Source organism: Scyliorhinus torazame, chromosome 10, assembly GCF_047496885.1.
Source record: "Scyliorhinus torazame isolate Kashiwa2021f chromosome 10, sScyTor2.1, whole genome shotgun sequence".
NCBI lineage: Eukaryota > Metazoa > Chordata > Chondrichthyes > Carcharhiniformes > Scyliorhinidae > Scyliorhinus > Scyliorhinus torazame.
In genome coordinates this window covers 123,342,698-123,368,776 of record NC_092716.1, presented here as the reverse complement: position 1 = coordinate 123,368,776, position 26,079 = coordinate 123,342,698, and the positions used below count along the sequence as shown (strand labels likewise).

At 71.4% G+C, this 26,079-nt stretch overlaps 1 protein-coding gene across 2 annotated transcripts in view; it reads left to right on the top strand.

Moving 5' to 3' along the window:
• Positions 1–26,079, top strand: part of ccdc102a (coiled-coil domain containing 102A) — a 330,588-nt gene that overhangs the window by 80,724 nt on the left and 223,785 nt on the right. For both annotated transcript variants that reach the window (XM_072518688.1, XM_072518689.1), the window contains exon 3: positions 756–973. In XM_072518688.1, coding sequence (XP_072374789.1) covers positions 756–973 — 218 coding nt within the window. The remainder of the gene's footprint in view (positions 1–755; positions 974–26,079) is intronic.

The window sequence follows — 26,079 nt, the reverse complement described above, 5'->3', positions numbered from 1 at the left end:
AACCTGGAGCTGTGAAGCAATTGTGCTATCCACAATGCTACCGCGCTGCCCTTAAATCTCCCTTCTCCCATTAAATCTCCCTTCTCATCCTCTACAGGACCAATATTTACCTTGGCCACTCATTTTTGTTTTATATATTTGTAGAAACTTTTACTGTCCGTTTTTATATTCTGAGCAAGTTTACTCTCATCTATTTTACTCTTCTTTATAGCTTTTTTTAGTAGCTTTCTGTTGCCCCCTAAAGATGTCCCAATCCTCTAGTCTCCCACTAATCTTTGCCACTTTGTATGCTTTTTCCTTCAATTTGATACTATTTCCTTAGATAGCCACAGTCTATTTTCCCTCTTTCTACTGTCCTTTTTTGTTGGTATAAATTTTGATGAGTACTGAAAAATTGCTTGGAAGCTTCTCCACTGTTCCTCAACTATTTCACCATAAAGTGTTTGCTCCCATTCTACCTTAGTCAGCTCTTCTTTCATCCCATTGTAATCTCATTTGTTTAAGCACAAAGCACTAGTTTTTGATTTGACCTTCTCACCCTCCATCTGTATTTTAAATTCCACCATATTGTGATCGCTCCTTCCGAGAGGATCCCTAACGATGAGATCATTAATCAATCCTGTCTCATTACACAGGACCAGATCTAGGACCGCTTGTTCCCTCATAGGTTCCATTACATACTGTTACACAGGACCAGGTCTGGGACCGCTTGTTCCCTCGTAGGTTCCATTACATACTGTTAATGTATTCTGCAGGAGATTGAGTTAATGGAAGCTATTCTGAAAAGCAAGCAGGAGAACACAGAAACATGGGATCAGCGCAGTACTCAGAGTGTGCGCACTTCTCTGAGCCGACATGAGAGGAACCGCATCCTGTGGGAAGAGGTGACAGTAATTGAAGAGGATGCCACCAAAGTGACTGCATTACAACTGCGTTTGGACGAGTCCCAGAAAACTCTGCAGAAAGAGAGGGAGTAAGTGCAGGAGGACCAAACCTCCCAAAGTACCTTTCTTTTTTAACCATCTTTCTAAGAAGAACGTTGTTGAGAAACTCAATGATGAGCATTACTCAAGAGTCAGCTCGGAGTGGGCTTAAATCCCACTCCAAAGACCTGAGCCAATAATCCAGAACAGAACTGGAATGTCACATTTTTAGAAGGTATACCTGGCATGCAATGTTCAACTTGGGTCCTGTCTGCCATCTGAGACTGATTGATTTTGAAGAAGATGGGGAAAGTTTCCACGGTAGCCTGAGCGATATGTTTACCTCAAACAGCATCATAGAAACAGATTGCCTGGGCCTGTCATGGGTCCCTAAGACCCTCATCTACAACCACCCCCCACCCCCGATCCCGCCGTCTATGCCCCCATCCTGCCGTATGCACCCCCATAAGACCTTAAGAGCAGAATTAGGCCACTCGGCCCAGCATGTCTGCTCCGCCATTCAATCATGGCTGATATTTTTCTCATCCCCATTCTCCTGTCCCGGTGTCTATGTCCCGCCGTCTACGCCCCCCTCCGTCCCGCCGTCTACGCCCCCCTCCGTCCCGCCGCCTACGCCCCCCTCCGTCCCGCCGTCTACGCCCCCCTCCGTCCCGCCGTCTACGCCCCCCTCCGTCCCGCCGTCTACGCCCCCCTCCCTCCCGCCATCTACGCCCCTCCCGTCCCGCCGTCTACGCCCCCCCGTCCCGCCGTCTACGCCCACCCCGTCCCGTTGTCTACGCCCCCGCTGTCTAGGCACCCCCGTCCCCGTCTAGGCCCAGTCCCCGTCCCGCCGTCTGGGTCCCGCCGTCTATGCCACCCCCCCCCGTCCCACCATCGATGCCTCCCGCCGTCTACGCCCCCCGTCCCGCCGTCTATGTCCCGCCGTCTACGCCCGTCCCGCCGTCTACACCCGTCCCGCCGTCTACGCCCCCCTGGTCCCGCAGTCTACGCCCCCCCGTCCCGCTGTCTATGCCCCCCCTTCCCGCCATCTATGCCCCGCCGTCTAGGCCCCCCCGCCGTCTACACCTCCCTGTCCCGCCGTCTAGGCCCCCCCGCCGTCTAGGCCTCGTCCCCGTCCGGCCGTCTATGCCCCCCCCCCGCCATCCTGCCATCTACGTCCCGCCGCCTGCGCCCCCCGCCGCCTGCGCCCCCCCCCATCCGGCCGCCTACGCCCCCCCGTCCCGCCGTCTACACCCCCCCGTCCCGCCATCGATGCTTCCAGGCGTCTACGCTCCCCGTCCCGCCATCTACCCCCCCGCCGTCTACGCCCCCCCCTCCCGCCGTCTACGCCCCCCCCTCCCGCCGTCTACGCCTTCCCTCCCGCCGTCTACGCCTTCCCTCCCGCCGTCTACGCCTTCCCTCCCGCCGTCTACGCCCCCTGGTCCCGCAGCCTATGCCTCGTCCCGTCCCGCTGTCTACGCCCCCCTTCCCGCCATCTATGCCCCTCCGTCTACGTCCTCCGTCTACGCCCCCCCCGTCCCTCCATCTACGCCCCCCCGTCCCGCCTTCTAACCCCCCCCGTCCCGCCATTGATGCCTCCCGCCGTCTACGCCCCCCGTCCTGTCCCGCCGTCTACGCCCCCGTCTACGCCCCCGTCCCGCTGTCTACGCCCCCCCCTTCCTGCCATCTATGCCCCGCCGTCTACGCCCCCGCCGTCTACACCTCCCTGTCCCGCCGTCTAGGCCCCCTCGCCGTCTAGGCCTCGTCCCCGTCCGGCCGTCTATGCCCCCCCCCCCCGTCCTGCCATCTACGTCCCGCCGCCTGGGCCCCCCCCCCCCCGTCCCGCCGCCTGCGCCCCCCCCCCCGCCGCCTGCGCCCCCCCCCGTCCTGCCGCCTGCGCCCCCCCCCCCCGGCCGCCTACGCCCCCGCCGTCCCGCCGTCTACACCCCCCTGTCCCGCCATTGATGCTTCCAGGCGTCTACGCTCCCCGTCCCATCCCGCCGTCTACGCCCCTCCTCCCGCCGTCTACGCCCCTCCTCCCGCCGTCTACGCCCCCCCTCCCGCCGTCTACGCCCCCCCTCCCGCCGTCTACGCCCCCCCTCCCGCCGTCTACGCCCCCCCTCCCGCCGTCTACGCCCCCCCTCCCGCCATCTACGCCCCCCCTCCCGCCGTCTACGCCCCCCGTCCGGCCGTCTACGCCCCCCCTCCCGCCGTCTACGCCACCCCTCCCGCCGTCTATGCCCCGTCCCGTCCCGCCGTCTACGTCCCGCCGTCTACGCCCCCCCTCCCGCCGTCTACGCCCCCCCTCCCGCCGTCTACGCCCCCCCTCCCGCCGTCTACGCCCCCCCTCCCGCCGTCTACGCCCCCCCTCCCGCCGTCTACGCCCCCCCTCCCGCCGTCTACGCCCCCCTCCCGCCGTCTACGCCCCCCCTCCCGCCGTCTACGCCCCCCCTCCCGCCGTCTACGCCCCCCCTCCCGCCGTCTACGCCCCCCCTCCCGCCGTCTACGCCCCCTCCCGCCGTCTACGCCCCCCCTCCCGCCGTCTACGCCCCCCCTCCCGCCGTCTACGCCCCCCCTCCCGCCGTCTACGCCCCCCCTCCCGCCGTCTACGCCCCCCCTCCCGCCGTCTACGCCCCCCCTCCCGCCGTCTACGCCCCCCTCCCGCCGTCTACGCCCCCCCTCCCGCCGTCTACGCCCCCCCTCCCGCCGTCTACGCCCCCCCTCCCGCCGTCTACGCCCCCCTCCGCCGTCTACGCCCCCTCCCGCCGTCTACGCCCCCCCTCCCGCCGTCTACGCCCCCCTCCCGCCGTCTACGCCCCCCCTCCCGCCGTCTACGCCCCCCCTCCCGCCGTCTACGCCCCCCCTCCCGCCGTCTACGCCCCCCCTCCCGCCGTCTACGCCCCCCTCCCGCCGTCTACGCCCCCCCTCCCGCCGTCTACGCCCCCCCTCCCGCCGTCTACGCCCCCCCCTCCCGCCGTCTACGCCCCCCCTCCCGCCGTCTACGCCCCCCCTCCCGCCGTCTACGCCCCCCCCTCCCGCCGTCTACGCCCCCCCTCCCGCCGTCTACGCCCCCCCTCCCGCCGTCTACGCCACCCCTCCCGCCGTCTATGCCCCGTCCCGTCCCGCTGTCTACGCCCCCCCTTCCCGCCATCTATGCCCCTCCGTCTACGCCCTCCGTCTACGCCCCCCCGTCCCTCCGTCTACGCCCCCCCGTCCCGCCTTCTAACCCCCCCGTCCCGCCATTGATGCCTCCCGCCGTGTACGCCCCCCGTCCTGTTCCGCCGTCTACGCCCCCGTCTACGCCCCCCGGTCCCGCAGTCTACGCCCCCGTCCCGCTGTCTACGTCCCCCCTTCCTGCCATCTATGCCCCGCCGTCTACGCCCCCGCCGTCTACACCTCCCTGTCCCGCCGTCTAGGCCCCATCCCCGTCCGGCCGTCTATGCCACCCCCCCCGTCTACGCCCGCCGTCTACGCGTCCCGCCGTCTACGCCCCCCCGCCCCGCCGTCTACGTCCCGCCGTCTACGCCCCCCCGTCCCGCCGTCTACGCCCCCCCGTCCCGCCGTCTACGCCCCCCCGTCCCGCCGTCTACGCCCCCCCGTCCCGCCGTCTACGCCCCCCGTCCCGCCGTCTACGCCCTCCGTCCCGCCGTCTACGCCCCCCCGTCCCGCCGTCTACGCCCCCCGTCCCGCCGTCTACGCCCCCCCGTCCCGCCGTCTACGCCCCCCCGTCCCGCCGTCTACGCCCCCCGTCCCGCCGTCTACGCCCCCCCGTCCCGCCGTCTACGCCCCCCCCGTCCCGCCGTCTACGCCCCCCCGTCCCGCCGTCTACGCCCCCCCCGTCGCGCCGTCTACGCCCCCCCCGTCGCGCCGTCTACGCCCCCCCTGTCGCGCCGTTTACGCCCCCCCCGTCGCGCCGTCTACGCCCCCCCCGTCCCGCCGTCTACGCCCCCCCCGTCCCGCCGTCTACGCCCCCGTCCCGCCGTCTACGCCCCCCCGTCGCGCCGTCTACGCCCCCCCGTCGCGCCGTCTACGCCCCCCCGTCCCGCCGTCTGCGCCCCCCCGTCCCGCCGTCTGCGCCCCCCCCCCGTCCCGCCGTCTGCCCCCCCCGTCCCGCCGTCTACGCCCCCCCGTCCCGCGGTCTACGCCCCCCCGTCCCGCCGTCTACGCCCCCCCCGTCCCGCCGTCTACGCCCCCCCGTCCCGCCGTCTACGCCCCCCCGTCCCGCCGTCTACGCCCCCCCGTCCCGCCGTCTACGCCCCCCCGTCCCGCCGTCTACGCCCCCCCGTCCCGCCGTCTACGCCCCCCCGTCCCGCCGTCTACGCCCCCCCGTCCCGCCGTCTACGCCCCCCCGTCCCGCCGTCTACGCCCCCCCGTCCCGCCGTCTACGCCCCCCCGTCCCGCCGTCTACGCCCCCCCGTCCCGCCGTCTACGCCCCCCCGTCCCGCCGTCTACGCCCCCCCGTCCCGCCGTCTACGCCCCCCCGTCCCGCCGTCTACGCCCCCCCGTCCCGCCGTCTACGCCCCCCGTCCCGCCGTCTACGCCCCCCCGTCCCGCCGTCTACGCCCCCCCCGTCCCGCCGTCTACGCCCCCCCGTCCCGCCGTCTACGCCCCCCCGTCCCGCCGTCTACGCCCCCCCCGTCCCGCCGTCTACGCCCCCCCCGTCTACGCCCCCCCGTCCCGCCGTCTACGCCCCCCCGTCCCGCCGTCTACGCCCCCCCGTCCCGCCGTCTACGCCCCCCCGTCCCGCCGTCTACGCCCCCCCCCGTCCCGCCATCTACGCCCCCCCGTCCCGCCGTCTACGCCCCCCCGTCCCGCCGTCTACGCCCCCCCGTCCCGCCGTCTACGCCCCCCCGTCCCGCCGTCTACGCCCCCCCGTCCCGCCGTCTACGCCCCCCCGTCCCGCCGTCTACGCCCCCCCGTCCCGCCGTCTACGCCCCCCCGTCCCGCCGTCTACGCCCCCCCGTCCCGCCGTCTACGCCCCCCCGTCCCGCCGTCTACGCCCCCCCGTCCCGCCGTCTACGCCCCCCCGTCCCGCCGTCTACGCCCCCCCGTCCCGCCGTCTACGCCCCCCGTCCCGCCGTCTACGCCCCCCCGTCCCGCCGTCTACGCCCCCCCGTCCCGCCGTCTACGCCCCCCGTCCCGCCGTCTACGCCCCCCCGTCCCGCCGTCTACGCCCCCCCGTCCCGCCGTCTACGCCCCCCGTCCCGCCGTCTACGTCCCGCCGTCTACGCCCCCCCGTCCCGCCGTCTACGCCCCCCCGTCCCGCCGTCTACGCCCCCCCGTCCCGCCGTCTACGCCCCCCCGTCCCGCCGTCTACGCCCCCCCCGCCCCGCCGTCTACGCCCCCCCGCCCCGCCGTCTACGCCCCCCCGCCCCGCCGTCTACGCCCCGCCGTCTACGCCCCCCCGCCCCGCCGTCTACGCCCCCCCGTCCCGCCGTCTACGCCCCCCCGTCCCGCCGTCTACGCCCCCCCGTCCCGCCGTCTACGCCCCCCCGTCCCGCCGTCTACGCCCCCCCGTCCCGCCGTCTACGCCCCCCCGTCCCGCCGTCTACGCCCCCCCGTCCCGCCGTCTACGCCCCCCGTCCCGCCGTCTACGCCCCCCCGTCTACGCCCCCCCGTCCCGCCGTCTACGCCCCCCCGTCCCGCCGTCTACGCCCCCCCGTCCCGCCGTCTACGCCCCCCCGTCCCGCCGTCTACGCCCCCCGTCCCGCCGTCTACGCCCCCCCGTCTACGCCCCGCCGTCTACGCCCCCCCGTCCCGCCGTCTACGCCCCGCCGTCTACGCCCCCCGTCCCGCCGTCTACGCCCCGCCGTCTACGCCCCCCCGTCCTGCCGTCTACGCCCCCCCGTCCCGCCGTCTACGCCCCCCCGTCCCGCCGTCTACGCCCCCCCGTCCCGCCGTCTACGCCCCCCCGTCCCGCCGTCTACGCCCCCCCGTCCCGCCGTCTACGCCCCCCCGTCCCGCCGTCTACGCCCCCCCGTCCCGCCGTCTACGCCCCCCGTCCCGCCGTCTACGCCCCCCGTCCCGCCGTCTACGCCCCCCGTCCCGCCGTCTACGCCCCCCCGTCTACGCCCCCCCGTCTACGCCCCCCCGTCCCGCCGTCTACGCCCCGCCGTCTGCGTCCCGCCGTCTACGCCCCGCCGTCTACGCCCCCCCCGTCCCGCCGTCTACGCCCCCCCGTCTACGCCCCCCGTCCCGCCGTCTACGCCCCCCGTCCCGCCGTCTACGCCCCCCCGTCCCGCCGTCTACGACCCCCGTCCCGCCGTCTACGCCCCCCCGTCCCGCCGTCTACGCCCCCCCGTCCCGCCGTCTACGCCCCCCCGTCCCGCCGTCTACGCCCCCCCGTCCCGCCGTCTACGCCCCCCCGTCTACGCCCCCCCGTCTACGCCCCGCGGTCTACGCCCACCCGTCGCGCCGTCTACGCCCCCCCGTCGCGCCGTCTACGCCCCCCCGTCCCGCCGTCTGCGCCCCCCCGTCCCGCCGTCTGGCCCCCCCCGTCCCGCCGTCTACGCCCCCCCGTCCCGCGGTCTACGCCCCCCCGTCCCGCGGTCTACGCCCCCCCGTCCCGCCGTCTACGCCCCCCCGTCCCGCCGTCTACGCCCCCCCGTCCCGCCGTCTACGCCCACCCGTCCCGCCGTCTACGCCCCCCCGTCCCGCCGTCTACGCCCCCCCGTCCCGCCGTCTACGCCCCCCCGTCCCGCCGTCTACGCCCCCCCGTCCCGCCGTCTACGCCCCCCCGTCCCGCCGTCTACGCCCCCCCGTCCCGCCGTCTACGCCCCCCCGTCCCGCCGTCTACGCCCCCCCGTCCCGCCGTCTACGCCCCCCCGTCCCGCCGTCTACGCCCCCCGTCCCGCCGTCTACGCCCCCCGTCCCGCCGTCTACGCCCCCCCGTCCCGCCGTCTACGCCCCCCCGTCCCGCCGTCTACGCCCCCCCGTCCCGCCGTCTACGCCCCCCCGTCCCGCCGTCTACGCCCCCCCGTCCCGCCGTCTACGCCCCCCCGTCTACGCCCCCCCGTCCCGCCGTCTACGCCCCCCCGTCCCGCCGTCTACGCCCCCCCGTCCCGCCGTCTACGCCCCCCCCGTCCCGCCGTCTACGCCCCCCCGTCCCGCCGTCTACGCCCCCCCGTCCCGCCGTCTACGCCCCCCCGTCCCGCCGTCTACGCCCCCCCGTCCCGCCGTCTACGCCCCCCCGTCCCGCCGTCTACGCCCCCCCGTCCCGCCGTCTACGCCCCCCCGTCCCGCCGTCTACGCCCCCCCGTCCCGCCGTCTACGCCCCCCCCGTCCCGCCGTCTACGCCCCCCCGTCCCGCCGTCTACGGCCCCCCGTCCCGCCGTCTACGCCCCCCCGTCCCGCCGTCTACGCCCCCCCGTCCCGCCGTCTACGCCCCCCCGTCCCGCCGTCTACGCCCCCCCGTCCCGCCGTCTACGCCCCCCCGTCCCGCCGTCTACGCCCCCCCGTCCCGCCGTCTACGCCCCCCCGTCCCGCCGTCTACGCCCCCCCGTCCCGCCGTCTACGCCCCCCCGTCCCGCCGTCTACGCCCCCCCGTCCCGCCGTCTACGCCCCCCCCGTCCCGCCGTCTACGCCCCCCCGTCCCGCCGTCTACGTCCCGCCGTCTACGCCCCCCCGTCCCGCCGTCTACGCCCCCCCCGTCCCGCCGTCTACGCCCCCCCGTCCCGCCGTCTACGCCCCCCCGTCCCGCCGTCTACGCCCCCCCGCCCCACCGTCTACGCCCCCCCGCCCCGCCGTCTACGCCCCCCCGCCCCGCCGTCTACGCCCCCCCGCCCCGCCGTCTATGCCCCCCCGCCCCGCCGTCTACGCCCCCGCGTCCCGCCGTCTACGCCCCCCCGTCCCGCCGTCTACGCCCCCCCGTCCCGCCGTCTACGCCCCCCCGTCCCGCCGTCTACGCCCCCCCGTCCCGCCGTCTACGCCCCCCCGTCCCGCCGTCTACGCCCCCCCGTCCCGCCGTCTACGCCCCCCCCGTCCCGCCGTCTACGCCCCCCGTCCCGCCGTCTACGCCCCCCGTCCCGCCGTCTACGCCCCCCCGTCTACGCCCCCCCGTCTACGCCCCGCCGTCTACGCCCCCCCGTCCCGCCGTCTACGCCCCGCCGTCTACGCCCCCCGTCCCGCCGTCTACGCCCCGCCGTCTACGCCCCCCCGTCCCGCCGTCTACGCCCCCCCGTCCCGCCGTCTACGCCCCCCCGTCCCGCCGTCTACGCCCCCCCGTCCCGCCGTCTACGCCCCCCCGTCCCGCCGTCTACGCCCCCCCGTCCCGCCGTCTACGCCCCCCCGTCCCGCCGTCTACGCCCCCCCGTCCCGCCGTCTACGCCCCCGTCCCGCCGTCTATGCCCCCCGTCCCGCCGTCTACGCCCCCCGTCCCGCCGTCTACGCCCCCCCGTCTACGCCCCCCCGTCTACGCCCCCCCCGTCCCGCCGTCTACGCCCCGCCGTCTGCGTCCCGCCGTCTACGCCCCGCCGTCTACGCCCCCCCGTCCCGCGGTCTACGCCCCCCCGTCTACGCCCCCCGTCCCGCCGTCTACGCCCCCCCGTCCCGCCGTCTACGCCCCCCCGTCCCGCCGTCTACGACCCCCGTCCCGCCGTCTACGCCCCCCGTCCCGCCGTCTACGCCCCCCCGTCCCGCCGTCTACGCCCCCCCGTCCCGCCGTCTACGCCCCCACGTCCCGCCGTCTACGCCCCCCGTCCCGCCGTCTACGCCCCCCCGTCTACGCCCCGCCGTCTACGCCCCCCCGTCCCGCCGTCTACGCCCCGCCGTCTACGCCCCGCCGTCTACGCCCCCCCCTCCCGCCGTCTACGCCCCGCCGTCTACGCCCCCCCGTCCCGCCGTCTACGCCCCCCCGTCCCGCCGTCTACGCCCCCCGTCCCGCCGTCTACGCCCCCCCGTCCCGCCGTCTACGCCCCCCCGTCCCGCCGTCTACGCCCCCCCGTCCCGCCGTCTACGCCCCCCGTCCCGCCGTCTACGCCCCCCCGTCCCGCCGTCTACGCCCCCCCGTCCCGCCGTCTACGCCCCCCCGTCCCGCCGTCTACGCCCCCGTCCCGCCGTCTACGCCCCCCCGTCTACGCCCCCCCGTCTACGCCCCCCCGTCTACGCCCCCCCGTCTACGCCCCCCCGTCCCGCCGTCTACGCCCCGCCGTCTACGCCCCCCCGTCCCGCCGTCTACGCCCCGCCGTCTACGCCCCCCCGTCCCGCCGTCTACGCCCCCCGTCTATGCCCCCCGTCCCGCCGTCTACGCCCCCCCGTCCCGCCGTCTACGCCCCCCCGTCCCGCCGTCTATGCCCCCCGTCCCGCCGTCTACGCCCCCCCGTCCCGCCGTCTACGCCCCCCCGTCCCGCCGTCTACGCCCCCCCGTCCCGCCGTCTACGCCCCCGTCCGCCGTCTACGCCCCCCCGTCCCGCCGTCTACGCCCCCGTCCCGCCGTCTACGCCCTCCGTCCGCCGTCTACGCCCCCCCCGTCCCGCCGTCTACGCCCCCCCTGTCCCGCCGTCTACGCCCCCCCGTCCCGCGTCTACGCCCCCCCTTCCCCGCCGTCTACGCCCCCCTCCCGCCGTCTACGCCCCCCCTCCCGCCGTCTACGCCCCCCCTCCCGCCGTCTACGCCCCCCCTCCCGCCGTCTACGCCCCCCTCCCGCCGTCTACGCACCCCCTCCCGCCGTCTACGCCCCCCCTCCCGCCGTCTACGCCCCCCCTCCCGCCGTCTACGCCCCCCCGTCTACGCCCCCCCGTCTACGCCCCGCCGTCTACGCCCCCCCGTCCCGCCGTCTACGCCCCGCCGTCTACGCCCCCCCGTCCCGCCGTCTACGCCCCGCCGTCTACGCCCCCCCCGTCCCGCCGTCTACGCCCCCCCGTCCCGCCGTCTACGCCCCCCCGTCCCGCCGTCTACGCCCCCCCGTCCCGCCGTCTACGCCCCCCCGTCCCGCCGTCTACGCCCCCCCGTCCCGCCGTCTACGCCCCCCCGTCCCGCCGTCTACGCCCCCCGTCCCGCCGTCTACGCCCCCCCGTCTACGCCCCCCCGTCTACGCCCCCGTCCCGCCGTCTACGCCCCGCCGTCTACGCCCCCCCGTCCCGCCGTCTACGCCCCGCCGTCTACGCCCCCCCGTCCCGCCGTCTACGCCCCCCCGTCTACGCCCCCCGTCCCGCCGTCTACGCCCCCCCGTCCCGCCGTCTACGCCCCCCCGTCCCGCCGTCTACGCCCCCCCGTCCCTCCGTCTACGCCCCCCGTCCCGCCGTCTACGCACCCCGTCCCGCCGTCTACGCCCCCCGTCTACGCCCCCCCGTCTACGCCCCCCGTCTACGCCCCCCCGTCCCGCCGTCTACGCCCCGCCGTCTACGCCCCCCCGTCCCGCCGTCTACGCCCCGCCGTCTACGCCCCCCCGTCCCGCCGTCTACGCCCCCCCGTCTACGCCCCCCGTCCCGCCGTCTACGCCCCCCGTCCCGCCGTCTACGCCCCCCCGTCCCGCCGTCTACGCCCCCCCGTCCCGCCGTCTACGCCCCCCCGTCCCGCCGTCTACGCCCCCGTCCCGCCGTCTACGCCCCCCCGTCCCGCCGTCTACGCCCCCGTCCCGCCGTCTACGCCCCCCCGTCCCGCCGTCTACGCCCCCCCGTCCCGCCGTCTACGCCCCCCCTTCCCGCCGTCTACGCCCCCCCTCCCGCCGTCTACGCCCCCCTCCCGCCGTCTACGCCCCCCTCCCGCCGTCTACGCCCCCCTCCCGCCGTCTACGCCCCCCCTCCCGCCGTCTACGCCCCCCCGTCCCGCCGTCTACGCCCCCCCCGTCCCGCCGTCTACGCCCCCCCGTCCCGCCGTCTACGCCCCCCCGTCCCGCCGTCTACGCCCCCCCGTCCCGCCGTCTACGCCCCCCCGTCCCGCCGTCTACGCCCCCCCGTCCCGCCGTCTACGCCCCCCGTCCCGCCGTATACGCCCCCCCGTCCCGCCGTCTACGCCCCCCCGTCCCGCCGTCTACGCCCCCCCGTCCCACCGTCTACGCCCCCCCGTCCCGCCGTCTACGCCCCCCCGTCCCGCCGTCTACGCCCCCCGTCCCGCCGTCTACGCCCCCCCGTCCCGCCGTCTACGCCCCCCCGTCCCGCCGTCTACGCCCCCCCGTCCCGCCGTCTACGCCCCCCCCGTCCCGCCGTCTACGCCCCCCCGTCCCGCCGTCTACGCCCCCCCGTCCCGCCGTCTACGCCCCCCCGTCCCGCCGTCTACGCCCCCCCGTCCCGCCGTCTACGCCCCCCCGTCCCGCCGTCTACGCCCCCCCGTCCCGCCGTCTACGCCCCCCCGTCCCGCCGTCTACGCCCCCCCCGTCCCGCCGTCTACGCCCCCCCCGTCCCGCCGTCTACGCCCCCCGTCCCGCCGTCTACGCCCCCCCGTCTACGCCCCCCCGTCTACGCCCCCCCGTCCCGCCGTCTACGGCCCGCCGTCTACGCCCCCCCCGTCTACGCCCCCCCCGTCCCGCCGTCTACACCCCCCCCGTCTACGCCCCCCGTCCCGCCGTCTACGCCCCCCCCGTCCCGCCGTCTACGCCCCCCCGTCCCGCAGCCTATGCCTCGTCCTGTCCCGCTGTCTACGCCCCCCCGTCCCGCCATCTATGCCCCTCCGTCTACGTCCTCCGTCTACGCCCCCCCGTCCCTCCATCTACGCCCCCCCGTCCCGCGTTCGAACCCCCCCCGTCCCGCCATTGATGCCTCCCGCCGTCTACGCCCCCCGTCCTGTCCCGCCGTCTACGCCCCCGTCTACGCCCCCGTCCCGCTGTCTACGCCCCCCCCTTCCTGCCATCTATGCCCCGCCGTCTACGCCCCCCCTCCCGCCGTCTACGCCCCCCCTCCCGCCGTCTACGCCCCCTGGTCCCGCTGTCTATGCCCCGTCCCGTCCCGCTGTCTACGCCCCCCCATCCCGCCATCTATGCCCCTCCGTCTACGCCCTCCGTCTACGCCCCCCCGTCCCTCCGTCTACGTCCCCCCCGTCCCGCCTTCTAACCCCCCCGTCCCGCCATTGATGCCTCCCGCCGTGTACGCCCCCCGTCCTGTTCCGCCGTCTACGCCCCCGTCTACGCCCCCCGGTCCCGCAGTCTACGCCCCCGTCCTGCTGTCTACGTCCCCCCTTCCTGCCATCTATGCCCCGCCGTCTACGCCCCCGCCGTCTACACCTCCCTGTCCCGCCGTCTCGGCCCCATCCCCATCCGGCCGTCTATGCCCCCCCCCCCCCGTCCTGCCATCTACGTCGCGCCGCCTGCGCCCCCCCCCCCGTCCCTGCGCCCCCCCCCCCCGTCCGGCCGCCTACGCCCCCCCCCGTCCGGCCGCCTACGCCCCCCCCGTCCGGCCGCCTACGCCTCCCCGTCCCGCCGCCTACGCCTCCCCGTCCCGCCGCCTACGCCCCCCCGTCCCGCCGCCTACGCCCCCCCGTCCCGTCCCGCCGCCTACGCCCCCCCCCCCCGTCTACGCCCCCCCGTCCCGCCGTCTACGCCCCCCCGTCCCGCCGTCTACGCCCCCCCGTCCCGCCGTCTACGCCCCCCCGTCCCGCCGTCTACGCCCCCCCGTCCCGCCGTCTACGCCCCCCCGTCCCGCCGTCTACGCCCCCCCGTCCCGCCGTCTACGCCCCCCCGTCCCGCCGTCTACGCCCCCCCGTCCCGCCGTCTACGCCCCCCCGTCCCGCCGTCTACGCCCCCCCGTCCCGCCGTCTACGCCCCCCGTCCCGCCGTCTACGCCCCCCCGTCCCGCCGTCTACGCCCCCCCGTCCCGCCGTCTACGCCCCCCCGTCCCGCCGTCTACGCCCCCCCGTCCCGCCGTCTACGCCCCCCCGTCCCGCCGTCTACGCCCCCCCGTCCCGCCGTCTACGCCCCCCGTCCCGCCGTCTACGCCCCCCCGTCCCGCCGTCTACGCCCCCGTCCCGCCGTCTACGCCCCCCCGTCCCGCCGTCTACGCCCCCCCGTCCCGCCGTCTACGCCCCCCCGTCCCGCCGTCTACGCCCCCCCGTCCCGCCGTCTACGCCCCCCCGTCCCGCCGTCTACGCCCCCCCGTCCCGCCGTCTACGCCCCCCCGTCCCGCCGTCTACGTCCCGCCGTCTACGCCCCCCCGTCCCGCCGTCTACGCCCCCCCGTCCCGCCGTCTACGCCCCCGTCCCGCCGTCTACGCCCCCCCGTCCCGCCGTCTACGCCCCCCCGTCCCGCCGTCTACGCCCCCCCGTCCCGCCGTCTACGCCCCCCCGTCCCGCCGTCTACGCCCCCCCGTCCCGCCGTCTACGCCCCCCCGTCCCGCCGTCTACGCCCCCCCGTCCCGCCGTCTACGCCCCCGCGTCCCGCCGTCTACGCCCCCGCGTCCCGCCGTCTACGCCACCCCGTCCCGCCGTCTACGCCCCCCCGTCCCGCCGTCTACGCCCCCCCGTCCCGCCGTCTACGCCCCCCGTCCCGCCGTCTACGCCCCCGTCCCGCCGTCTACGCCCCCCCGTCTACGCCCCCCCGTCTACGCCCCCCGTCTACGCCCCCCCGTCCCGCCGTCTACGCCCCCGCGTCCCGCCGTCTACGCCCCCGCGTCCCGCCGTCTACGCCCCCCCGTCCCGCCGTCTACGCCCCCCCGTCCCGCCGTCTACGCCCCCCCGTCCCGCCGTCTACGCCCCCCGTCCCGCCGTCTACGCCCCCGTCCCGCCGTCTACGCCCCCCCGTCTACGCCCCCCCGTCTACGCCCCCCGTCTACGCCCCCCCGTCCCGCCGTCTACGCCCCGCCGTCTACGCCCCGCCGTCTACGCCCCGCCGTCTACGCCCCCCCGTCCCGCCGTCTACGCCCCCCGTCCCGCCGTCTACACCCCCCCGTCCCGCCGTCTACGCCCCCCCGTCCCGCCGTCTACGCCCCCCCGTCCCGCCGTCTACGCCCCCCCGTCCCGCCGTCTACGCCCCCCGTCCCGCCGTCTACGCCCCCCCGTCCTGCCGTCTACGCCCCCCGTCCCGCCGTCTACGCCCCCCGTCCCGCCGTCTACGCCCCCCCGTCTACGCCCCCCCGTCTACGCCCCCCCGTCTACGCCCCCCCGTCTACGCCCCCCCGTCTACGCCCCCCCGTCTACGCCCCCCCGTCTACGCCCCCCCGTCTACGTCCCCCCGTCTACGTCCCGCCGTCTACGCCCCGCCGTCTACGCCCCCCGTCCCGCCGTCTACGCCCCCCCGTCCCGCCGTCTACGCCCCCCCGTCTACGCCCCCCGTCCCGCCGTCTACGCCCCCCCCGTCCCGCCGTCTACGCCCCCCCGTCCCGCCGTCTACGCCCCCCCGTCCCGCCGTCTACGCCCCCCGTCCCGCCGTCTACGCCCCCCCGTCCCGCCGTCTACGCCCCCCCGTCCCGCCGTCTACGCCCCCCGTCCCGCCGTCTACGCCCCCCCGTCCCGCCGTCTACGCCCCCCCGTCCCGCCGTCTACGCCCCCGTCCCGCCGTCTACGCCCCCCCGTCCCGCCGTCTACGCCTCCCCGTCCCGCCGTCTACGCCCCCCCGTCCCGCCGTCTACGCCCCCCCGTCCCGCCGTCTACGCCCCCCGTCCCGCCGTCTACGCCCCCCCGTCCCGCCGTCTACGCCCCCCGTCCCGCCGTCTACGCCCCCGTCCCGCCGTCTACGCCCCCCCGTCCCGCCGTCTACGCCCCCCCCGTCCCGCCGTCTACGCCCCGCCGTCCCGCCGTCTACGCCCCCCCGTCCCGCCGTCTACGCCCCCCCGTCTACGCCCCCCCGTCCCGCCGTCTACGCCCCCCCGTCCCGCCGTCTACGCCCCCCCGCCCCGCCGTCTACGCCCCCCCGCCCCGCCGTCTACGCCCCCCCCCGCCCCGCCGTCTACGCCCCCCCGCCCCGCCGTCTACGCCCCCCCCGTCCCGCCGTCTACGCCCCCCCGTCCCGCCGTCTACGCCCCCCCGTCCCGCCGTCTACGCCCCCCCGTCCCGCCGTCTACGCCCCCCCGTCCCGCCGTCTACGCCCCCCCGTCCCGCCGTCTACGCCCCCCCGTCCCGCCGTCTACGCCCCCCGTCCCGCCGTCTACGCCCCCCGTCCCGCCGTCTACGCCCCCCCGTCCCGCCGTCTACGCCCCCCCGTCCCGCCGTCTACGCCCCCCCGTCCCGCCGTCTACGCCCCCTCGTCCCGCCGTCTACGCCCCCCGTCCCGCCGTCTACGCCCCCCCGTCCCGCCGTCTACGCCCCCCCGTCCCGCCGTCTACGCCCCCCCGTCCCGCCGTCTACGCCCCCCCCGTCCCGCCGTCTACGCCCCCCCGTCCCGCCGTCTACGCCCCCCCGTCCCGCCGTCTACGCCCCCCCCGTCACGCCGTCTACGTGCCCCCCCGTCCCGCCGTCTACGCCCCCCCCATCCCGCCGTCTACGCCCCCCCGTCCCGCCGTCTACGCCCCCCCGTCTACGCCCCCCCGTCTACGCCCCCCCGTCCCGCCGTCTACGCCCCGCCGTCTACGCCCCCCCGTCCCGCCGTCTACGCCCCGCCGTCTACGCCCCCCCCGTCCCGCCGTCTACGCCCCCCCGTCTACGCCCCCCGTCCCGCCGTCTACGCCCCCCCGTCCCGCCGTCTACGCCCCCCCGTCCCGCCGTCTACGCCCCCCCCGTCCCGCCGTCTACGCCCCCCCGTCCCGCCGTCTACGCCCCCCCGTCCCGCCGTCTACGCCCCCCCGTCCCGCCGTCTACGCCCCCCGTCCCGCCGTCTACGCCCCCCCGTCCCGCCGTCTACGCCCCCCGTCCCGCCGTCTACGCCCCCCCGTCCCGCCGTCTACGCCCCCCGTCCCGCCGTCTACGCCCCCCCGTCCCGCCGTCTACGCCCCCCCGTCCCGCCGTCTACGCCCCCCCGTCCCGCCGTCTAAGCCCCCCCGTCCCGCCGTCTACGCCCCCCCGTCCCGCCGTCTACGCCCCCCCGTCCCGCCGTCTACGCCCCCCCGTCCCGCCGTCTACGCCCCCCGTCCCGCCGTCTACGCCCCCCGTCCCGCCGTCTACGCCCCCCCGTCCCGCCGTCTACGCCCCCCCCGTCCCGCCGTCTACGCCCCCCCCGTCCCGCCGTCTACGCCCCCCGTCCCGCCGTCTACGCCCCCCCGTCCCGCCGTCTACGCCCCCCCGTCCCGCCGTCTACGCCCCCCCGCCCCGCCTTCTACGCCCCCCGCCCCGCCGTCTACGCCCCCCCGCCCCGCCGTCTACGCCCCCCCCCGTCCCGCCGTCTACGCCCCCCCGTCCCGCCGTCTACGCCCCCCCGTCCCGCCGTCTACGCCCCCCCGTCCCGCCGTCTACGCCCCCCCGTCCCGCCGTCTACGCCCCCCCGTCCCGCCGTCTACGCCCCCCCGTCCCGCCGTCTACGCCCCCCCGTCCCGCCGTCTACGCCCCCCCGTCCCGCCGTCTACGCCCCCCCGTCCCGCCGTCTACGCCCCCCCGTCCCGCCGTCTACGCCCCCCCGTCCCGCCGTCTACGCCCCCCCGTCCCGCCGTCTACGCCCCCCCGTCCCGCCGTCTACGCCCCCCCGTCCCGCCGTCTACGCCCCCCCGTCCCGCCGTCTACGCCCCCCCGTCCCGCCGTCTACGCCCCCCCGTCCCGCCGTCTACGCCCCCCCCGTCCCGCCGTCTACGCCCCCCCGTCCCGCCGTCTACGCCCCCCGTCCCGCCGTCTACGCCCCCCCGTCCCGCCGTCTACGCCCCCCCGTCCCGCCGTCTACGCCCCCCCGTCCCGCCGTCTACGCCCCCCCGTCCCGCCGTCTACGCCCCCCCGTCCCGCCGTCTACGCCCCCCCGTCCCGCCGTCTACGCCCCCCCGTCCCGCCGTCTACGCCCCCCCCGTCCCGCCGTCTACGCCCCCCCGTCCCGCCGTCTACGCCCCCCCGTCCCGCCGTCTACGCCCCCCCCGTCCCGCCGTCTACGCCCCCCCGTCCCGCCGTCTACGCCCCCCCGTCCCGCCGTCTACGCCCCCGTCCCGCCGTCTACGCCCCCCCGTCCCGCCGTCTACGCCCCCCGTCCCGCTTTCTACGCCCCCCGTCCCGCCGTCTACGCCCCCCGTCCCGCCGTCTACGCCCCCCCGTCCCGCCGTCTACGCCCCCCCGTCCCGCCGTCTACGCCCCCCCGTCCCGCCGTCTACGCCCCCCGTCCCGCCGTCTACGCCCCCCCGTCCCGCCGTCTACGCCCCCCCGTCCCGCCGTCTACGCCCCCCCCGTCCCGCCGTCTACGCCCCCCCGTCCCGCCGTCTACGCCCCCCCGTCCCGCCGTCTACGCCCCCCCGTCCCGCCGTCTACGCCCCCCCGTCCCGCCGTCTACGCCCCCCCGTCCCGCCGTCTACGCCCCCCCGTCCCGCCGTCTACGCCCCCCCGTCCCGCCGTCTACGCCCCCCGTCCCGCCGTCTACGCCCCCCCGTCCCGCCGTCTACGCCCCCCCGTCCCGCCGTCTACGCCCCCCCGTCCCGCCATCTACGCCCCCCCGTCCCGCCGTCTACGCCCCCCCGTCCCGCCGTCTACGCCCCCCCCGTCCCGCCGTCTACGCCCCCCCGTCCCGCCGTCTACGCCCCCCCGTCCCGCCGTCTACGCCCCCCGTCCCGCCGTCTACGCCCCCCCGTCCCGCCGTCTACGCCCCCCCGTCCCGCCGTCTACGCCCCCCCGTCTACGCCCCCCCGTCCCGCCGTCTACGCCCCCCCGTCCCGCCGTCTACGCCCCCCCGTCCCGCCGTCTACGCCCCCCCGTCCCGCCGTCTACGTCCCGCCGTCTACGCCCCGCCGTCTACGCCCCCCCGTCCCGCCGTCTACGCCCCCCCGTCCCGCCGTCTACGCCCCCCCGTCCCGCCGTCTACGCCCCCCCGTCCCGCCGTCTACGCCCCCCGTCCCGCCGTCTACGCCCCCCCCCGTCCCGCCGTCTACGCCCCCCCGTCCCGCCGTCTACGCCCCCCCGTCCCGCCGTCTACGCCCCCCCGTCCCGCCGTCTACGCCCCCCCGTCCCGCCGTCTACGCCCCCCGTGCCGCCGTCTACGCCCCCCCCGTCCCGCCGTCTACGCCCCCCCGTCCCGCCGTCTACGCCCCCCCGTCCCGCCGTCTACGCCCCCCCGTCCCGCCGTCTACGCCCCCCCGTCCCGCCGTCTACGCACCCCCCCCGTCCCGCCATCTACGCACCCCCCGTCCCGCCGTCATAATAATGCCATCATAATTTCCTGTGGTACTGGATGGGGTGCTACATTCTCAGGCTATGATCAGTGACTGAGTGCATCCACATCATTTGCTATCTGTGTTCCAGTCCACTGTTGGAATGTATACTCGTGTGCTGATAAGATTAATGCCTAACGCTGAATCCTTGCTGGTGCGATTGGCAGAATAACCCAGTCTTCCTCAAAAAGACCCAAAAGTGTTTGTTTACCGTTACAGTGGTAAAATACTTTCCATACACATACAAGTGAAACTTCTTTACTCTACACACGACCCCCACCTCCTTTTCAATCTGAGAATGGCCTATCTCAGCCTCTGAGACGGTTCTGGAGACATCCTCTAAGTCTCTCAGGCTCATCATCCATTATATGAGACAAAACTGCACCAATGTCATAAGGAGATGCATCACAAGTTAACATCAATTTTCGGAATTGGTCAAAGTTCACCAATAAACATGATTGTAATAACTGTTTTATTTTGTTAAGACAGTCACAGCACCGAGGTCCCAGATTTGATCCCGGCTCTGGGTCACTGTCCGTGTGGAGTTTGCACATTCTCCCTGAGTTTCGCCACCACAACCCAATTTGGCCACGCTAAATTGCCCCTTAATTGGAAAAGATTATGTTGGTTCTTTAGTAACACATGTATGGGAGCCAACAATGTTGACAAATTTGCCAGGAAACGCCCATAAACATTCACCATTCCTAAGGACTTAAGCTCAGATGTGTTTCTGGGGACTGGGGACTTTATTGCTCTAACCTCGGGCGGGATTCTCTCAGGCGGACCCGCCTCGACGCCTGTCCAACGCCGTTTCGTGATTCCCAGAACAGGTGCTGCCCGGAGAATCGCCCGAGGGGGTCCATTCATTGATTTTCCTGGTTCTCGGGGATTCTGCGGCCCGGATGGGCCGAAGTCCCGACGACGTGACCAGGCGCAGGAGGTGACGGGGTCAGCGTGGGGGGACCTAGGGCTGACAGGATGGGCGAGGGGGGAGGGCCTCCATGTTTGGGGGGGGCGGGGGGGGGGGGGAGACCGGGCCGCCAGCCTAGAACGGCCCGCCATGGCAGGGCGGCGCCAAAACCACGGCCGCCATTACGGCGGCTATGCTGATGGGCACCAACCCCGAGCGTTGGCTGAGCGCAAGGCCTGATCCACCCACTGGCGGGTAGGTCCAGGACCGCACCCATGGCAGTCCCCCATGAGGGTAGTGCCATCCAACGATGGTGCTATCAGGAGGGACGGGCAATAGTGGTCGGAGCACGGAGGGTGTGGGCAGGGGTCTGGGTGCATGCGTGGCTGTGGTGCAACCAGTCATGCGGGGCAGACATGTAGCCCCTGGCACATGGCTGTAGAGGGGGCCATTGTTAAACATGTTGTATACCCCTCCCCACCCCCTGCAGATCATAATGTTTGGGCACCAGCCAGCGATGTTGGCCGCCGTGGCGGGAGCCGCTGCCCTGCATGTAGCCCTGTGGCAGCGTTGGAGCAGGCGGCTCAGCGAGGCTGCGGCACTGGCAGCCGCAGGAGAGGGACAGGCTGCAGAGGGCCAGGTGGCACCCGCTCAGGCTGCAGGGCCACCCGCCCGACGGTGGTGCCAAGGCGCCAGAGGCGCCCGATGAGGGCTCGTGTCTACTGGCGCCGCATGTCCTTCGAGGACCTGCCAGACAGGAGGAGACTCCGGATGAGCCGGGAAACAGTCGCCCACATCTGCCACCTGATAGCACACCTGGCACCGCATGGAACTGGGGGAGGACATGCTCTCCCGGTGGCCGTCAAGGTGACAGTGGCCCTGAACATCTATGCCACGGGCTCATTCCAGGCACCGAGTGGGGACCTGTCCGGCATCTCCCAGCCATCGGCGCACCGGTGCATCCGTGCAGTGAATGATGCCCTGTATGACATCATGGACCGGTACATCCAGTTCCCTGTGGACCGTGCCCACCAGGATGTCTGGGCAGCGGGATTCGCTGCTGTGGCCAGGATACCCATGGTACAGGCGGGCGACTGACTGGGTGCACGCCGCCATGCGGCCACCAGTGGAGAACAGGGACATGTTCATGAACAGGAAGGGGACCCACTCCATGAACATTCAGGTGGTCAATGACCAGCAGATGAAGATCCTGCACGTCTGCGCCCAGTACCCGGGCAGTGTACATGAGGGGCCCTCCAGTACCAGTCGGAGAGGGTCGGCCGCATCGTTGTGGTCTGCTGCGTCCTCCACAATATAGCCCAGCAGAGGGGCGATGTGCTGGAGGAGGAGGCAGAGGGTGAGCCTGAGGAAGGGGACGCCTCCGGATGAGGAGGGGGGCAATCTACGCGACATGGGGGCTGGATATGGACACGAGGCTGCATGACGCCACCGGCTTGGCCAGCGAGCACGCGAGGTTTTGATCGCCGCACGTTTCACCAATTACGGGCGTCGGGGCTCGCTGAACAGGGGCACTGGCACCACTGTACCTCACCACCCCGCACCCCTCCTCTAACACCACCCACCACCCTTAGCTCCCACACGACCACATGCACAACATCCCGCCACGACACATCCACCTGCGGCAGTGGACTGGGCTTACACGGTTGCTTGTGGAAGCGGGTGTGATCGTTGCAATGGAGGTTGTTGACAGCCCGCTCTGCGATGAGCTGTGAGCTCAGAATCGTTAGACACTGTCTGACTAATGGCCACATTTGCACCCTCCTCCTGGGTGGTCCCTGTATGCGAGATGTGCACTCCATCACATGGCGGTGGGGTGCCGCGGACGTTCGGGTGGGGGGAGAATTACGCCCACCTGGGCTCAACGTTCCATCACCCCTCAACCACAGTGGCACTCAGTCCCCTACCCGACCCAGCCGGCATCAGACATAGCACAGGGGCAGCTTGCATTGGTGTAACAGTGAGTTTAATTAGAAGGGTTACATACACGTGCCCGAGCCCCTATAACTAAACTGTGCCCTGCACCCGTGCCAACTTACTAGGTGTCTAACCTCCTGGCCTTATGGGCCCTACCACTACGTCTCTGTGCCTCCCAGACGGTACAGCAGAAGTGGAGGCAGACTGCTGGGACTCCTGCCCTGTGACCTGGCGCACGTTTCCTGGGGCGGCACAGCTTGGATGGGCCAGGCTGCTCCGTGGGCGTGCTGGATGACATGGTGCCACCCTGTTCTGCCCACTGTCCACCAGATGCACCAGAGACGAAACGGGGGGAGTCCGAGGTGCCGAAGTGTTCCGGGCCCTTCTTGCAGGAGACACCGGAACGGGCCCCATAATAATCTCCTCCCTCGGTGCCGGATATCCCCCAGGCCTCTTTATGAGACGGGTGTGCGAGCGGAGACCAGCCCCGAGGAACCACCGACACCTGGCACTGCTAGGCCTGGAGGCCCGCTGTGGTATCAGCCAGGGTCCTAACATCAGCTGCGATGGAGCCCAGGGAGTGCCATCCCTGCCTGGGACTGTGCCACCTCCTTCTGGGCTTGTGCGACGCCATCCAGATCTGGCCAATGCCGCGGATGTTCTCAGCGATGTCCAGCTGGCTCTGGCACATGGATGCCTTTGAGAGGGCAGCCCTGTCCTGGTGTTGGCCTGGGTGGCAGCCTTGATATCCACTCCCCGCTCCTGAACGCGGATGGACTCCTCCACCTGCGTCTGCAGCTGCTGGAAGCCGGCTGTCATCCCGTTGTCTCGTCCCTGGGTGTCCAAATGCATCGGGTCTATGGGTGGGTCAGGAAAGTCCAGGAACCTGGGAACCGTCTGGGTGGCAGCTGGTTGTTGAGGCTGGGCTGCCCTCCGACCGTCCGGCCTTCGGCTGCTCCCACCTCTACCTGCTGTACCGGTACGGCTGTGTGGTGTGCACCAGTGAGTATCCCAGAAGCCTCTTCACTAAAGTGCCCAACCGAGGTGATAGTCTCTGCGATGGTGGAGGGTATAGGAGCAGCAGTGACGCGAAGTCCATGTCCTCATCGGGGCCAAAGTCAGGGGTCTTCTGCGTCGATCCGTAGCCTGATGGTCCTTGTCGCGCCTCCATCCGAGAGTCGCTGTCTGGTCTGTCCGTCAACTGTGTCCCCTTCCTCTGTGTGTCACTGTCCTGACTGTCGTGTGCATCTGTGTCCAGCGTCTCTGTGTCCTGGCTGTCGGTGTCCTGGGTGTCGGTCCTCTGTGCGTCAGTGTCCTGGGTCGCCATGCTCTGTGTGTCACTGTCCTGGGTCGCCGTCCTCTGTGTGTCAGTGTCCTGGGTGTCGTGTGCATCTGTGTGTCAATGTCCTGGGTGTTGTGTGCATCTATGTCTTGCGTCCCTGTGTCCTGGCTGTCGGTCCTCTGTGTGTCAGGGTGCCTGTCCTCTGTGCGTCCGTGTCCTGGGTGTCGGTGTCGGTGGAAGGGATTCCTTGCCGTCTGCCCTCCCCGCTGAGGCGTGCGTCCCTGGGGGCCTCTGGATCTGGCACTGGTCTTGGGCGAGGTACGCCAGACGGCAGGTCTTGCAATACACATGACAGCATGTATTGTTAAACACGCGGACTGTGGTGTGGGGCTGGGAATGGGGTGAGGGGTGGAAATGGGGTGAGGGGGTGGAGTGGGGTGGGAATGGGGTGAGGGGGTAGAGTGAGGTGGGAATGGGGTGAGGGGGTGGAGTGGGGGGGCAGGAATGGGGTGAGGGGGTGAAGCCAGCCAGGGGAGTCTCACTTGCTTTTGGAAGGAATAACAGGAATGTGGAATATTTGGCTAATGGAAAAGTTCTTGAAAGTGTGGATGAGCAGAGGGATCTAGGTGTCCATGTACATAGATCCCTGAAAGTTGCCACCCAGGTTGATAGGGTGGTGAAGAAGGCCTATGGAGTGTTGGCCTTTATTGGTAGAGGAATTGAGTTCCGGAGTCAGGAGGTCATGTTGCAGCTGTACAGAACTCTGTTGCGGCCGCATTTGGAGTATTGCGTACAGTTCTGGTCACCGCATTATAGGAAGGACGTGGAGGCTTTGGAGCGGGTGCAGAGGAGATTTACCAGGATGTTGCCTGGTATGGAGGGAAAATCCTATGAGGAAAGGCTGATGGACTTGAGGTTGTTTTCGTTGGAGAGAAGAAGGTTAAGAGGAGACTTAATAGAGGCATACAAAATGATTAGGGGGTTGGATAGGGTGGACAGTGAGAGCCTTCTCCCGCGGATGGAAATGGCTGGCACGAGGGGACATAACTTTAAACTGAGGGGTAATAGATATAGGACCGAGGTCAGAGGTAGGTTCTTTACGCAAAGAGTAGTGAGGCCGTGGAATGCCCTACCTGCTACAGTAGTGAACTCGCCAACATTGAGGGCATTTAAAAGTTTATTGGATAAACATATGGATGATAATGGTATAGTGTAGGTTAGATGGCTTTTGTTTCGGTGCAACATCGTGGGCCGAAGGGCCTGTACTGCGCTGTATTGTTCTATGTTCTATGTTCTATGCTGGTGCGCCTCCGATCTGGCAAGGGACAACCTCCCGGTCCTCAGCTCCGCCCTCTGCTCATCCACACTTCCAAGAACTTTACCATTAGCCAAATATTCCACATTCCTGTTATTCCTTCCAAAGTGAATCACCTCACACTTCTCTACATTAAACTCCATTTGCCACCTCTCAGCCCAGCTCTGCAGCTTATCTATGTCCCTCTGTAACCTGCTACATCCTTCCACACTGTCGACAACACCACCGACTTTAGTGTCGTCTGCAAATTTACTCACCCACCCTTCTGCGCCCTCCTCTAGGTCATTGGTAAAAATTACAAACAGCAACGGCCCCAGAACAGATCCTTGTGGTACGCCACTTGTAACTGAACTCCATTCTGAACATTTCCCATCAACCACCACCCTCTGTTTCCTTTCAGCTAGCCAATTTCTGATCCACATCTCTAAATCACCCTCAATCCCCAGCCTCTGTATTTTCTGCAATAGCCTACCGTGGGGAACCTTATCAAACGCTTCACTGAAATCCATATACACCACATCAACTGCTCTACCCTCGTCTACCTGTTCAGTCACCACCTCAAAGAACTCTATAAGGTTTGTAAGGCATGACCTACCCTTCACAAAGCCATGTTGACTATCCCTGATCATATTATTCCTATCTAGATGATTATAAATCTTGTCTCTTATTATCCCCTCCAAGACTTTACCCACAACAGACGTGAGGCTCACCGGTCTATAGTTGCCGGGGTTGTCTCTACTCCCCTTTTTGAACAAAGGGACCACATTTGCTATCCTTCAGTCCTCTGGCACTATTCCTGTAGCCAATGATGACATAAAAATCAAAGCCAAAGGCCCAGCAATCTCTTCCCTGGCCTCCCAGAGAATCCTAGGATAAATCCCATCAGGCCCCGGGGACTTATCTATTTTCAGCCTGTCCAGAATTGCCAACGCCTCTTCCCTACGTACCTCAATGCCATCTATTCTAATAGTCTCAGCATTCTCCTCCACAACATTATCATTTTCCTGAGTGAATACTGACTAAAAATATTCATTTAGTATCTCGCCTATCTCTTCAGACTCCACACACAACTTCCCATCCCTGTCCTTGACTGGCCCTACTCTTACCCTAGTCATTCTTTTATTCCTGACATACCTATAGAAATCTTTTGGGTTTTCCTTGATCCTACCTGCCAAATACTTCTCATGTCCCCTCCTTGCTCGTCTTAGCTCTCTCTTTAGATCCTTCCTCGCTACCTTGTAACTATCCATCGCCCCAACTGAAACTTCACACCTCATCTTCACATAGGCCTCCTTCTTCCTCTTAACAAGAGATTCCACTTCCTTGGTAAACCACGGTTCCCTCGCTCGACGCCTTCCTCCCTGCCTGACCGGTACATACTTATCAAGAGCACGCAGTAGCTGTTCCTTGAACAAGCTCCACTTATCCAGTGTGCCCAACACTTGCAGCCTACATCTCCACCTTATCCCCCCCAAGTCACGTCTAATGGCATCATAATTGCCCTTCCCCCAGCTATAACTCTTGCCCTGCGGTGTATACTTATCCCTTTCCATCATTAACGTAAACGTCACCGAATTGTGGTCACT